Below are 14,238 nucleotides of genomic sequence, written 5' to 3'. Positions count from 1 at the left end.
AGGGGTCTCAGAGTGCATTCAGTGATGGTATGTGCACCCCGTATTCGGTCGAGCTCCCACCTTTTGCACCGAGACACGGTTTGCGTGCCTGTCAAATCTACTCCGTCCGTCCACATACCTAGGTAGCTAGATCGGTCCTTCCAGTGGGCGGGTCGTCCTAAAATCAAGCATAAAGCACAAGTAAGCCTATCTAGCGACTCCAAAATAGGGGCCAGAGGGGGCTTTGGTAAGCTTAATCGGTACTTCCGCATCATCTACTTTCGTCAGGCCATTGCGTAGGTGTAAGGGCAGCATTGCATCGCAGTTTGCACCACCTTGCAAGTTCAGAGCTGAAACGCAGCTGGAGTGGGCAATAACACGAAAGGTTAAAAAAGAAGAAAAGGGAGTCACGGCTTGTGATTAGCAACGTCCAACACCCTTCTGGAAACCCCAACCGTCTGTGCAGTGCCCACTTGTCGCCTCGGCCGAGGAGCTACAGTCGAGCCTACAGGATCGGGAGACAAGGTTTCACAGTGGATAAGCTCAGGCCTGCGATACCATATTTCCACTTGCATCAGCGTAGCATTCATCGCCCGGAACAGACGGATGCGGGCTTTGAGAAAAGTTAGGCGCCATCACCTGCGACACACCACCGCAACATCCAATGTCTACTCTGCACTGACACGTCTCAAGTATCTTAAGAAAACAGACGCACTTTTATCTCCTCACAGGGAAACAACCGCTGCTTGAGCCGTCTGCTCTGACCCGTGACTTGAAACCTGTCGGCCCAAGAGGCCGTCGCAGGACCAGCCGGGCTGCCTCCCTTGGCCAAACGTCTCGAGTGGCATTTAGGAAGTTTTTGGCGGGACTGATCCTTGCTGAATCATCCGGGGTGCCGTCGATCAGAATCTTGGCAGCCTGGAGAGTACCAAAGAGGATCCATGGCGAAGGAGCATGAGTGACGTGAATTGTTTCCTTTCGTCAAGACTTTCGATTTTTTTAACGCACAGTATGCCTGGTCGTGGATCGGCACATGGGGGCGCAGTTCTGGAGGCTGAGGTTGACGCCCATGCTTTGCTTGTCGTGACAAATAGTATATCAATGCCTCGGATGTTTGTACGAGGAGGAGCTTTTGTCTTGAAAGGCAGGTCAAGTATGGTACGGGAAAAGTACTCGTCGGTGACATGCAATCCTGGTTGAACGAGAACAGTCTGCTCTGACATATGCATTTGACAAGATGTGGGATGACATGTGCCACTCTTGCACAATCTCACGGCTTCTCACATTGTACACCTGAATAAGGATTGAATGCATTTCACTGCACTTTTAGTTACCCTGAAGGGCTTCAGGAGTCTCTCCAGCAGATTGAAGATGTCACTTTAGTCTCTTGTACGACCTTTCTCGTGGCTCTTGAACATCAACAAGAATAGGTCGGTGCCTTCTGATGAACAGTTCTTGCGAGCTGTTGATCACCGTCTAACGGCCAATAACCCAATCTTGAGATCATAGCCCATCCGCTCTCTCTGCTGCTGTTAGGCTAAGACTTCTCTTCCTCCAGAACCTGCTCCAACATCTTCATTCGCATGTCCACAAGCCACTGTCTCTTGGCTATGAGCTCCTCATGACGCTGCCTAGTCTGCTCCTGGAGCGCCTCGTGTCTCGGCAAGAACATATCCAGCGCGGCAGAGAGGCTGTTGCGGAACTCCTCGACCTCGACCCCCACATCCTTGAGTTTCTCACGGAAGATGATATCGGTGAACATACAGTCCAGTAGCATGTTCCATACGATGTGTCTCTCGGGGATCTTCACGGCCTCGACTCCGGTCATGCCCACGTCCGCGAGGGTCGTGTTTGCGAGGACAGTTGCCTCCGCCACCTCCTGCTGTGCTTGCCGTAGAGCATGGTCGATTCTCAATTCTGCTCTCGTCTCGTAGTCTACTTGATACGGCTGGGTGTGGCTGTTTTGCAGGCTGGCCGGAACCATGATGTCGACCTTAGCCTCCTTGATTGCGTATCGGACGTGCCCTAGGGCAGAGATCGCGAGACCTCGAGCTCTTGTTAAGGCATCTACGGTCTTTTTCTCAAAGAAATATGTTGCTTGCAACTCGTCGTACGCCTAGGCCTGTCAGTCAAATAAAGTGAAAAATAAATGCAGCTTTCAATGTGCGAACCGTTTGTGCCTTCTTCACTTCCTCCTCTGCCTCGTCGTCCTTGGGGAACTCAGGACTCGGGCCGTCGAACACATCATTGGCAAGCTCCTCAACCTGGTTCAGCAACTCAGTATGCCTCGTGACGAGCGACTCCAGCTCCGTCCGCTGCTTCTTCGCCGCCTCAAACGTCCGCTCCAGCTCATCGAACTCTGCGCTAGCCGTCTCGTATGCCCCCAGGACCTCCAAGTACTCTCTCTGCTCCTTCTCGATCTTGGCTTCGTGCTTCTTCTTCTGCCCTCCCAGCACGTACGCGAGCCGCTTGACCCGGCTCTTCTCGATCTCCTCGTACTCTGCCTTCTCCGTCTTCACTACAACATCTGGAGTCAGCAATTGCCTTATAAGGATAGTGCAAGAGCAAGGAAGGCTGAATAGAGATGTCTCGGGAGTGAAAGTCCAAATTGGGACAGCCCCTTCGTCTCGTGGCTCGAAACATTGGCTTAAAGAAGGGAGGAAGAGACTCTAGGAGCTGCTTACTGCGCTCGCGAAGCACCGCAGTCTTCTCAGACCCGTCCTGCACCTGGCAGCGCAGATCCGCAATGTGCAGCTTCAGCTTGTGCAGCTCGGGCGCGGCGTGGTCGCTGTCTGCGATCAGCGTGAGGAGCCGCTTCTGCTCCAGCGCCGCGGCGCGGAACTTGTCCTTCTTCTCGGGCGCGGTGAAGTCGCTCTCCTTCTCCGAGACTAGCAGGTCTTCCTTCTTCTCGGCCATGGTGTGGAGAGCGTACACAAGGTCAGGGGGATTTGAAAAATAATGCGATCAGTTCGCGGGTTTCGAGCAAGCTGAGACTGAAGAGTCGTTGGCAAGATGTTAAGTCACTTCCTGTATTACAATATTCCCATTCACCAAAAGAGGTCCGATTTCACACCCTTAGTATTGTGTCTCGAGACTATATAGACAGCAAGGAGGCCTATCCAGGAACCAAGCTTTGCAACTGAGACTTGGCTCCCTCATCAACGTTCAACGGTCCTCTATCCGAAGACCGAGCTGAACCTCAATCCTTGTCCGGTGCGCAGCGCCTGCGCAGCGTAGGCTAAGAATGCTCCCCAACATTGCTGCATCTCTACTAGAATGGAGATGGAGAGGGTTAGTAGGGTGAAAGCTGCTGCTAAGCGTGTGGCCTAACTGGATGAGGTTGACGGGACGTTGGGCGGCCTTCCTTTAATATGTTAGCTGGTCGTTCAAGTGCGGCGGTGCAGTGCGTCCTGGACCAATGATGCTCGGCATTAATCAGGTTAGCAGAACTGCCAGACACTTAGATCTGCGCTGCTGTAATAAGCATGCGTCAACTACCCTTTTTCGAGGTCAAACGTTGAGATATCTGTAATTCTCTAGGGTATGTCTTCTCACAACCCAGGATGTGGTAAAAAAGTATTCTCTGTTAGTACGGATTATCCTGGGGAGCTGAATCTATGTTAAGTTAGGCATTCGATAATATAGTCGCTAGCATGATGATATGAAGCAATTGATGGATTGGAAACACGTCGCCTGTATTGCGCCAGTGTCACAGGCCTTATTTACGGAGGGGGGTCCAATGTAAGGGAGTTGGATCAAGTCAGCCGAATCGTTGGCTTTGGAGAGTACTTTCTATCCAAAACCCAAAATCCGATTTCTTTTACGGCTACCTTCATTTATTTGTAGCTACTCGTTAAACACACAATCAGCACTAAGCTATAACTCAACCAAAAGACGGATCAAACGAGCATCAAGAGACTGAACTCGCAGTTTCTGGAACTAACCGAGCTGCCCTGAATGACTGATTTGTACGGTCAGCGACGGGCGGGATTTGGTCTCCATCTTGCTGCTGTGGAGGATATGGTATTCTGGTATTCCCGACCATCATTTCCATTGCGAATTGATTGGCCAAGTTTCGTATAACATAGACGATAACTCAATGACAACGACACACGAGAATTGCAGGGTTAGCCCTTCCACAGTGCGGTCGCTGTAAACCCCTGAAAATGGCTGGGTAGGGATCTGATTGGTGGGGACCACACCACTGTAACCCTTAGAATGTACTTTCACACTACCTATACGTCGCGAGATTCGCGATCTGACTTTGAGGGCGAATCCACACTCCACAGGACTCAAGAAGGCTCTCGCCAGCGTGATATACAAACGTTTAACAGGCGACTTACTTATCGCGAAACAATACCTTGGCCATCGTGAATGGGGTCTTGGGCTTAAAGAAAATGGCCCCTCCCTCGGGCCTCCAACATTCGGCCATCTCGTCCGAGTCCTTGGAGGCGCCATTCCCAGCCCTCGCGCGCTCCTCTACCCTCCCCACCACCTTCCAGCAAGCCCGTCGCCCCGATCCCTCACATCTAGCGCCTGAGGATGCTTTCTATGCCGCCTCTCCTCCGCGGCGCTTGTCGGCATTTGACAACGGTGACAATGGGTCCGGCACGGAGATGCGATCGAGGCGGCTCCGCCACAAGATTGACGGCGAGAGCCGAAGCAGGAGTAGGAGGCGCAAGAGAACTTGGAAGAAGCTGCTGTGGGTGAAGCAATCATGTGAGTCTCGGATGGCTGCATCAGTCAGCTTCATCTTGTATAAGGAACGTCTCTAACAAGTTTCTAGACCCGGACAATTACACCGACCAGGCCACCTTCCTCGAAAACCTCCAGCGAAATCCCCGGCTCCAACCGTACGACTTCTGGCCTCTTGTTGCTGATTCAACGGTCATTGTGCAGCACGTTTGCTCCGTCATAATCTTTGTGGTCTGTTTCGTTGGCATATTCCAGGAGCGACTGAGTCCTGTGTCTGTCGTCGGTTGGGGTAGCTTCGCCACTTTGATCGGATGGCTGCTATGGGACTGGTGGGTGGGCAAAGAGAGCGAGGAGGATGATGGAAGCGGTCTTGCGAGAACCAAGAGCATAGGCAGGAGAGAGTTCCGACCGCGGCGTCATCGAGACGAAACAGGAAACGGAGCTGGCAGTAACCCGAATGGGCTGCATGGGGATGAATCGCACACGACTCTGCTCACCACCAGCAATAGCAGCGTCTCAAATTTGCCCTCGGCGGCTAGCTCGACATCAAACCTGCATACTACACCATCCCAGCAGGATATGACTTCCCTACGACCACAATACCCCCCCAGCAGCAATCCAAGCAGCAGTAATCTGCTCACTACAAAACATCTACACTCCGTGTCGGCCTCTTCCCTCGCATCTGCCACATCCCAGACTAGTGCTACGGGAGTAGGCATAGGTCGGGGCTCAATATCTGTCGCCCCAGATTCGGGACCGAAGCATCGACCGTCGTCTCCCCTACGCGGCGGTCGTGCACATCTCCGTGCCAGCACTGTCAAATCTGCTATTCTCATCTATTTCACACTATTAGGGCTCTCCCCTATTCTCAAATCTCTGACGCGATCTACCTCGTCTGACAGCATCTGGGCCATGTCATTCTGGTTGCTGACCATCAACATCTTCTTCTTCGACTACTCGGGAGCCTGGGTTGGTGTGAACAAATTTCCTGTGGCATCACTATCGACCAATGCGGCACTCATGGCCTCGACGGTGCTGGCGAGCCGGCTGCCGTCGACTGGTCAGGTGTTTAGCCTGACGCTGTTCAGTATCGAGGTCTTTGGCCTGTTTCCAGTATTCAGGAGATACGCAAGACACAGGAGCTGGAGGTATCACATGATCCTCACGGTGTTGCTTGTCTTGGGAGCTGGCGGTGGAGTAGGCATGATCCTTGGCAGAGATGAGAGCGGAGAAGCATTCCCCTGGAAAGGCGGACTGGCTGGCATGGTCATTGGGTGTATCATCGTCGCTGTGGCCATGGGTGGCTGCAGTTGGTGGCTGATCGGACTGCAGAAATACAAAAACGAAATATACGGACCGTGGGATCCCGCAAGGCCGATTATTATCAGTAGGAGGCATTGGGATGATGAATAGAGCTATATACAGGCTTCATAATCGAACAAATTCGTACCCATCAGCCAAGCAGAGGGATTCCCGCCCTGGTGGCTTATCGTTCTCACTGGCGAACTACATTCCTGTCTTCAGGCTTTGAAGCCTCCGCTCTTGAGCCTCTCCACCAGCTTGTCTTGCATCTCCTGATAGCCCGCCAAAGCCAGTCCTCTCCCGCTTGGTGGCGCAGCGTTATACTCTGGCACCACACGCAACGCCCCCTTTGTAACCTCGAGGATCGTGCCGTCGCCGTACTCCGGATCCTCGCACAACTTGAGCATCGCTTCGGCCATCTCCTCAGGCTCCGCGAAGTCATCGGTCTCTCGCTTCATGGCAATCTTCTCGGGGTCCTCAGTCCACATTGGCGTCTAGAGGGCAGTTAGTGCCTTACTCAAAGCAGCATAACATATGGAGCGCGCTATAATTCAGCGGGAATTGAAGGAGGGCTTGCCTTGACTGCACATGGCGCTACCGCCGCTACCCTGACGCCAACGGTGTCTCTCAGGCTTCCCAGACTTCTCGTGAACGCGTGCAGACCGTGCTTGGTCGCATAGTATATCGGAGTGCCAATGCTGGTCGAGTGACCGGCAATGCTGCTTACATGCAGGAGAACGCCTCTGGCTTGCCCAGCAGCGGCCTTCGCCTTGTTCTGCTCGCCCAACCAGTGGGCCAAGGCCAGCTGGCTCAGGCGGATCGGGTGCGTCAGGTTGACATTCAGCTGTGTGTACGTCCCCGGCTCCGCGTCCGCGCGATCCCGACTAGGACTGGTCGGGTTCGTCTTGGTGACGGGCGGCTCCCAGAAACCGGACCACTCCGGCTCGAAAATGCCCGCGCCGGGGCAGACGATATCGACACTGGGAAATGCGGAGGTTGCACGCGCCCAGAGCGAGTTGAGCTGTGGCCAGGAGGACACGTCTGTCTTGTGGAAGATGGCCGCCGGCCGCTTGCTGTTATCACCAGCAACATGAGGGTACTGGCGCAGAAGCTCCTCGGCGCCAGGCCGTAAACCTATGTCTCCGATTGTCACGGAGCAGCCGCGTTGGAGGAGGAGCTTGGCGAAGGCGAGGTTGATGCCAGCACCGGCGCCAGTGACCAGGGCGTGCTTGCCCGCGACAGAAAATGACATTTCTTAATACGATTTCGAGCTTCTTTGAGGAACTATCATCCCAGGATCTTATTCTTAGCTGTCCAGAAGGCTGCAATTTAGCTACACCGTTGACGACTATATGACTTAAACCAGATTGTATGGTGTAGCGTTGTGTTCTGTAAGTAAGTTTCGCTCAATTGAGGCATAAGACACTGGTTCAGCCTCCCGTTCTTCAGGCCAGTTCAATAGCATATCAATTGATCTTTAAATGTGCGGCATTGGAGGTCTCGGACGCGTGGTCCATCCCCGCTACCATAGTGCGGATATCGTGATCCGTAGCGCTATGGGGAACATCGGCTTCATGCCCCTTATGATAGCACATGCATAGATAGACTCTTAGATCCTAGTCAACGCCTAGCTGAGCTGGACCCTAATTCAGGTGAGGTAGTGCTAGGATTATATTCTCGCTCGCTCATTGGACACGCACAAGCTCGACAATGCGTCTTCTTCGACCTTGAAGCTCGTGAAGACAGGGTGTGGGGCGAACAGTTGGAGAGCTACTGTGGGGAAGAGCTAAATGATTCAGGCCAACCTCTTGAACACCATAGTCGTGACTCGGGTCATATTCTCCCTAGATGAGGCTGAATGCAAACCAATTCTAGCATTCTATCTCTATCCGCTAGATTTCACATATTACGCTGATAATGAGTACTGAACCCGCCATATGATGATTCTGTATCGAAACTCCAATGCGCTCAAACCCTTATGCCGTTCTCGATGTCTTCAACTGCCTTTTCTTGCGCACCTCGGGTTTCGGGGGAATTTCCAGCATGGCGGGTCGTTGCGTCATCTCGATCTTCCGGCTTACCAGGTCGACATGCCCAGCCGTCCACATATCTCAGAGTCTCTCGATCCCAGATGCGGTTCATGAGCATCAAGCGCACCGGTACCAATATTATGATGATGACTGGGAATGCAGGCGCTGCCACCGTCAGAGTCACACCAAAAACAACGCCTGTCAGCACGCATTGCGTAAGAGTATACGCGTGGACGCTTAGCCAGGTCACCCCGTCTGGTACTTTAGGTAAATCGGAAGGCGGTGTTAGCATGTTAAAGATCCTCCATAGAATGGGATTGACGGAGAGTGACTGATAGCCCATGTACATGAACAGCCCAGCTAGTACCGACGTAGGTGTCAAGCCAAGCAGGCGCTGAAAAGGAGGGCTGACAAACACGAGGATCATGGAGGACTGAGTGAAATGTGACCATCGCTGCTCGTAGACCCTGTACACCTTGCGTGTTGCAAATGTCTCATCTGAGCTATTTCCGTCACGAGCCACGGGCTCTTCGACCAGATGTCTCAGAGATTCCGAGTGTAAGGGTGCTTGAGGTAAGAGGCCGTTCGCTGGAGGTATTCCTAGAATGCCGCACAACGCGGTCGTGGTCCCAAGAAGCGCAATATCCCAGGCAAACCCTCCCGGTTTCTTGACGCCGTACCTATCCATTGTACATATGATACAGCTTATCTCATGATCGAAGAAGAATAATATCGTAATGATGGCGCCAGGTATCATGGAGATGAACACCCATTCGACGGGTATCTCCCAAAATCGGACGAAAAACGAGCTGCGCTCAGGATCGGTCGGGCGGAATGTTGTCTGGACTTGGAGTCGTTGCTGATCAAGACTCGCAAGCTCTCCCATATAAGGCACCCCAATAAAAAATATGATAGATATTGCCGTAGCGTACTCGGACAGGCCAAGTCGGATTATGCGACCAAACAGAGGCTTCCATCTAGTGGCGGTGGACAGGAAGATTGCCAGTAAACAAGTCCCAATGGACCCAATGATGGAGTAAAGGAATGCTGCAAATGAAACGGCATTGTGATTCCGCTGGAGTTCGAGAACAGCTTTATGGAAATAAATAACGCTGTTCAATAACGAGAAAATATCGCCACTAAAGTGCGTAACGTATCGCATCGTCCAGTCGTGAGCATTGAAAATGGCGAGTAGATAATGCATCCAAGCAGCATGAATCAAAGACCATGCCATAACGGAGAGAAAATGAACCTATATTCTATTATTTCCTAACGCCGATAAACATCGTGAGTAACCTACATGAAAGTGATGTATGCACAGCTCATAAATGTTCTCGGCCAACACTGAGAAAGGACCAGTGACACCGAGGATACAGAGCGGCTGAGCAGAGAAACTAGACAATTGTTATCACGATGCATTCAAATATGAGTAAATATTCATGATAGGGATCGAGCAAACCTAGCAAATATGAGACCGCATAATCCCGTGCTGAATACAACCTCGATAGAGCCCCATGACTTGCCGGTGAGAACATGCAAGTCACTAGCAAAAGTAATTCCAGGAAGGATGTTGGTGAAGAAGACATAAACGGCACTGGCGACAACAAGCTGATTAAATTCTTTCCAGTCCGACAGCCATCGTCCCCGGACGGTTTTCAAATCGGTTTTGAGTAATCGGAATGGCTGTAAAGGTCCTCCAGCCTTGAACTGTGTGAACAGCCATCGATAAGGCATGCCGTCGACACTTCAATAGTTTATGCAACATTGATATTATTTCTAGGAACCAGAACGACTTGGAAAAGGAGAAATGTCTGGCGTATTAGATTCAGGCGGGTCATGGTCGGTCAATCTCAGATTCGAGGACTGTAGTTGTCGAGCACAGCATTTTTGGGAAAGTGAAAAAAGGTCGATAACGAAGCTGGTGACGAAATAGATTCAAGATCAATTTTAGAGCCGGAAGTTCCTTCGCCATATCCACCGCCTCCGGATCATCGTTGTTGAACGGGTCCGGGCTTGTTAGTCTCGGCATCGGCGCCATTACTCAAGATCGTTAGTCATGTAGAGGACCGGCCGAACCTAAGAACTGCGACAAGACGCCAAGCAGTACATACCCAGAGACTGGCTTAGAACACGTCTTGCACATGTTCAAGAAGTAGCCTCTGATTAGTCCATGCCAGAAAACCTAGGAGCTTGGCCATTACGTTCCAAGGCTTGCGATAGACGCGTAAACGTCAAAGTCCTCGCGTCTCAAGCATCAAGTGCAACCATACACGCAAAGAGGACTAAGTCACTGCCGTACATTCTTTTCCGTTTCTTGCCTTTTTTATTTTAATTATTTAAAAACGTTGCTCAAACAGAAGTTCGCCAAGTTCTTTACACTACCCTATTGAATGATACCCGGCACGAAACAACTCACCACCTAGAACATATCGTAAATATCCCATTGTTGACAGGGCATGTAAATGCACCCCGACCACCTCAGTACGCATTGCAGAAATTCAACACAAAAGACTCATTCGTCGCCGTCGTTAACGGTGGGATGGCCGTTGTCCCAGGTCACGTTCTTACAGTAAGTCTTTCTCTTGTGCGCGATGTATTCGTCCCAGTTGAATCTCGCCGTCGCAAACTCGATCTCAGGCCACCCACTCTTGGGCACATTCCTGAGGGTTATCTCGGTGCACTCGTCGTTGACCTCTTTTGTCAGAGCGAAATGATACATATAACCCATCATCATTTCACAGCATTTGGGTGGCATGCCCTTGTATTTGACCACGCCCTGCTCCTTGTGACACAAGTTGACGAAATAGTCTTCGCCCCTGTTCTTCCTTATACAACCGTTGATCTTGTACCACTTCTCCTCAATCATAATTTGCGGCAGGTCTGCCAGCATTTCTCCCGCTTGGCCACTATAGATCTCCTCATCATAGCTACAATATTTCAAGTCAGTGGGTGCCTTTTGAGAATAGTGAAAGGGCTATAAAATAAAAAAAAGAGCCTCAATAGATATGTATCAGGAGTAAATTGTCCGGTTCGGGACTACAAATTTGTTCCAGGACTGAATGTATAACCGGAGTAGTAAGAATTGAACGCAAAAAGTTGCTTACCAGCCTTCAAGCTTCCCACAAGCCAGCCGCTCGTGGCAGTGATCGATCCAGTGATCAGGTAGAGTGTATTTCTTCTTCCACTCTGCCAAAGCGACGCCGGCGAAGCTGGCGGATAGTATGACGAGCGTAGTCAGCTTCATCTCGTGCGCTATTTGTCCCCGTGGTGTGGAAGGGCTGGTATAACTTGGCCTACGAAGCAAGACTTGTTAGAATTCTTGCAGAAGATTCTGAAAACGTTGAACGCGAGAAGATGATGTCCCGAATTGAGCCCAGGAGACCCCATTTATGGGAGCACGCAAGCCTTTTGTCGAAAGTTTTTAGAGTATGCTTTGGAACTCTCCATATTTACGTTGCACATATAACATGAACGACCTGGAAAGTTTCATAGTTTAAGCTTTTGCTATCTCGGAAATCAATATTTCATAGTACTGATCTGCACATTTTGAATTTGACACTCCCAGAACACCCCCATACCAAACCACAACTCCAAAGCACCAGGTTCTCCCCTGAACCACCGAGTAGCCCGAACCTCCTCACCCTGTTCCCGTGAGCTTCTTGAGCAACTTGAACTTTGCGGACGGCACGTCTGTCAATTTGACCTCTGTGCACTGATCGCCGCCGCCGAAGCCGATTTGACCAAAGTTAGGGAACCAGCCGTGCTTCTTGACGGCCTTCTTGAGAACCTCGCAGCAGATTCCGGGGAGGTGGCTGAACATCGCCGTGCCTGAACCCTCCTGCGAGTAGTCGGCCACCAAGTCTGGGGCCGCATTGTGCTGCATGCATTCCTTGATTGCCAGAATCTCGTGGGGCTCCATCATCAGCTGCATGTCCTGCCCTGTCTGGATCTCCATGATGGAGCCTGCTGGCGAAGAAGGGGGCGCTGCGAGACCGCCGACTGCGGCACTTGCCAGGAGTGTGGTGATAGCTAGAATGCTCTTCATCTTGAATAAAGACGGTGTGATTGTGGCTTCGACCGGAGGTGAACTAGCTATGGTGATATGAGATGTGAAATACCGGAAAGCTGAAAAGAAAGGGGCGAGCACACTCTATCATCAGCGCGAACCTGCGTATTTATATATATGGTCCTCACAAGGCATATGACCAGGTATCCCATGTCTTTGGGGTGTGATAATCCAGTTGTACCATAGAGCTGTCTACAAAATCACTGATGCCACTCCAAGGAGCAACTTTGTCTGCTGAAGTGTCTCATCTGGATCCATGGGAACATAGGGTTATCAAACCATAAAGCTCTTCAAATTTGGCGGCGTGTCATGCCAGTCCCTGGTACTGAAAACTTAACGCTAGAAGCCTCGTCAACATTCAAGACTCTTGCAAACGTTTCCCGAGAAGATTCACAACACCCGAAAAAACATGGCTAGATATGGGGGAATGGAGCGATATGACCGTTGGGTATTTTCACAGTTGCGCAAAAGGGACAGAGATTGTATTTGTACAGACGTAGTAGATTTTCATTCCAGCTAGTAATGGCATGTATCGTACTCCTCCTGGGATTATGTTTAAAAACAACAGAAGAACAGGACATGTGGTATGATGGAAAAATTTGTAAATAGAACAATGATGCTGCTGCTCCCCCAATCCGTTCCGATTCGTTAAACATGGCGCGCGCGTGTACTTCAGGGTAGCCGAAGTAGGTGGTGCGAAAACGGGTGTCATGGAATGTAATGGTGGTAGTAGTATGGTGCACATAGAAACGAAAGCCTTTGTAGAAAAAAAGAAGAAGTGAAGACAGGACCCAACACAATAACTCCGGTCATGTCATCTTTCCCATCACTCTTACAGAGAAACCAGATCAGTCATCAAGGCGCTTCCTCCAATCCGCCAGGCTCTCGCTAAGACCCAGGCCGTTCTCGTCGTTCTCCTTGTCAGCCTTCTTGGCTGTAGGTGTGGCTCCTGTATCGAAATCGAACGTGTTGCTCAGGCGATAGTTTTTGTTTGTCGCCTCCCAGTGGCTGCGGAGCGTCTCTAGCTCGTTTGCAAGATTATCAAGGGCAGCGCTGTTTCTTGCTTCACTCAGACCACCGTATGCTGATTCAGCATCTGAGCTTTCTTGTCTAATGTGTCCAGCACTGGTGCCATTGGCGCCATTGCTTGAGGAGTTCGTAGAGCTTTTGGTGGTAGTTGGCATAAGCTGGTCCGATGTCATGCTGAGAACTTGTCTGCTACGCCGGCGATAATTGCCGACCGAGGTCTCGACCTGATCGAGTAGGAGCGATACCTTTTGCTCGGCGTCTTGAGCTCGGCGCTCAAGCAGCGCGTTCTCTTGTTGTAGCTGCTCGAGATCCTTGCGGCTGTTGGTCAGAAGCGAAGTCGCTGCCTCGTTGGTCTTCACAGCCTCGTCCTTAGCGCGCCTGGCATCCGCAAGCTCTTGTCGCACCGTCAACAACTGCTTCTCTAGTTGTGCGGAAGATGCCTTGACCTCTTCTTGCAAGTCCGTGACCTTCTGCTGCAAAGCGCTGCGTTCGGCTTCCCAGTCAGCAGGAGAAGAGCCCTTGTCCTCCAATTCAACAAGATCCTCCTTGAGGCGAGAATTCTCAGACTTGTATCGTGCAAGCTGATCCTTTAGCTGCTTAAGCATTTTCTCGCTACCCTTGACGTAGTGGACGGCGGACTGATAGTCATTCTCGAGTTGCGACAGCTTCTCGCGATATGTAGTCTCAGATTCCTGCGCTTGGATAGCAAAAGTCTGTTGTGTCTCCTCGTGAGCAGCCCGAGACATGGCAAGCTGCTGTTCTAGTTCCCGCATGCGAGAAATTGTTTCGGGAGAGCTTTCTCGGGGGCTGCTGAGACCACGACTGCGTGCTGCAGAGGTCGGGCTAATACCACGCTCAGAAAGAATGTCCTTGAGAGTGTTGTGCTGGACTGTGACGGCATTGGTCTCCAGCTGTTGATTCGCAAGCTGATTCTTAAGATCAGAGTTGGCAGCTTGTAGGGACTGAGTCTCCCGGAGAGCAGACTGGAGCTGTCTCCTGATAGAGACACCCTCACGGCTCGCTTGCTCTTGGTATGCCTCCAGCCCTGCAATGCGCTCTTCGGCACTCCGCAACCGATCTGAAGCGGTGTCTGCCTCCTGCTTGTATTTCTTGACCAAGTTGTTGGCTGCAGCAACT

General features: G+C 51.3%; 4 protein-coding genes across 4 annotated transcripts; all 4 read right to left on the bottom strand.

Annotated features, from left to right (window-relative positions):
• Positions 1-1,516: 1,516 nt before the first annotated feature.
• Positions 1,517-2,895, bottom strand: UCRPA7_8564 (hypothetical protein; the record flags this gene model as incomplete). The annotated part of the gene is made up of 3 exons (XM_007921076.1): positions 1,517-2,095; positions 2,151-2,497; positions 2,664-2,895. The coding sequence occupies 3 exons, from the start codon at positions 2,893-2,895 to the stop codon at positions 1,517-1,519; spliced, it is 1,158 nt and encodes a 385-aa protein (XP_007919267.1).
• Positions 2,896-6,194: 3,299 nt separating this feature from the next.
• UCRPA7_8563 (putative nad-dependent 15-hydroxyprostaglandin dehydrogenase protein) lies at positions 6,195-7,228 on the bottom strand (the record flags this gene model as incomplete). Its single annotated transcript, XM_007921075.1, has 2 exons — positions 6,195-6,470; positions 6,704-7,228. 2 exons carry the CDS (start codon positions 7,226-7,228, stop codon positions 6,195-6,197), a joined length of 801 nt encoding a protein of 266 aa, XP_007919266.1.
• Positions 7,229-10,518: 3,290 nt separating this feature from the next.
• On the bottom strand, positions 10,519-12,051 carry UCRPA7_8562 (hypothetical protein; the record flags this gene model as incomplete). Its single annotated transcript, XM_007921074.1, has 3 exons — positions 10,519-10,933; positions 11,111-11,299; positions 11,648-12,051. The coding sequence occupies 3 exons, from the start codon at positions 12,049-12,051 to the stop codon at positions 10,519-10,521; spliced, it is 1,008 nt and encodes a 335-aa protein (XP_007919265.1).
• An 869-nt stretch (positions 12,052-12,920) lies between these two features.
• UCRPA7_8561 (putative cell polarity protein) lies at positions 12,921-13,874 on the bottom strand (the record flags this gene model as incomplete). The annotated part of the gene is made up of 1 exon (XM_007921073.1): positions 12,921-13,874. The coding sequence occupies one exon, from the start codon at positions 13,872-13,874 to the stop codon at positions 12,921-12,923; it is 954 nt and encodes a 317-aa protein (XP_007919264.1).
• Between the last annotated feature and the right edge of the window lie 364 nt (positions 13,875-14,238).

This window comes from Phaeoacremonium minimum (assembly GCF_000392275.1).
Source record: "Phaeoacremonium minimum UCRPA7 unplaced genomic scaffold PA7_03_scaffold_599, whole genome shotgun sequence".
Lineage (NCBI taxonomy): Eukaryota > Fungi > Ascomycota > Sordariomycetes > Togniniales > Togniniaceae > Phaeoacremonium > Phaeoacremonium minimum.
The sequence above is the reverse complement of the archived record's forward strand: the minus strand, read 5'-3'. Positions and strand labels throughout refer to the sequence as shown.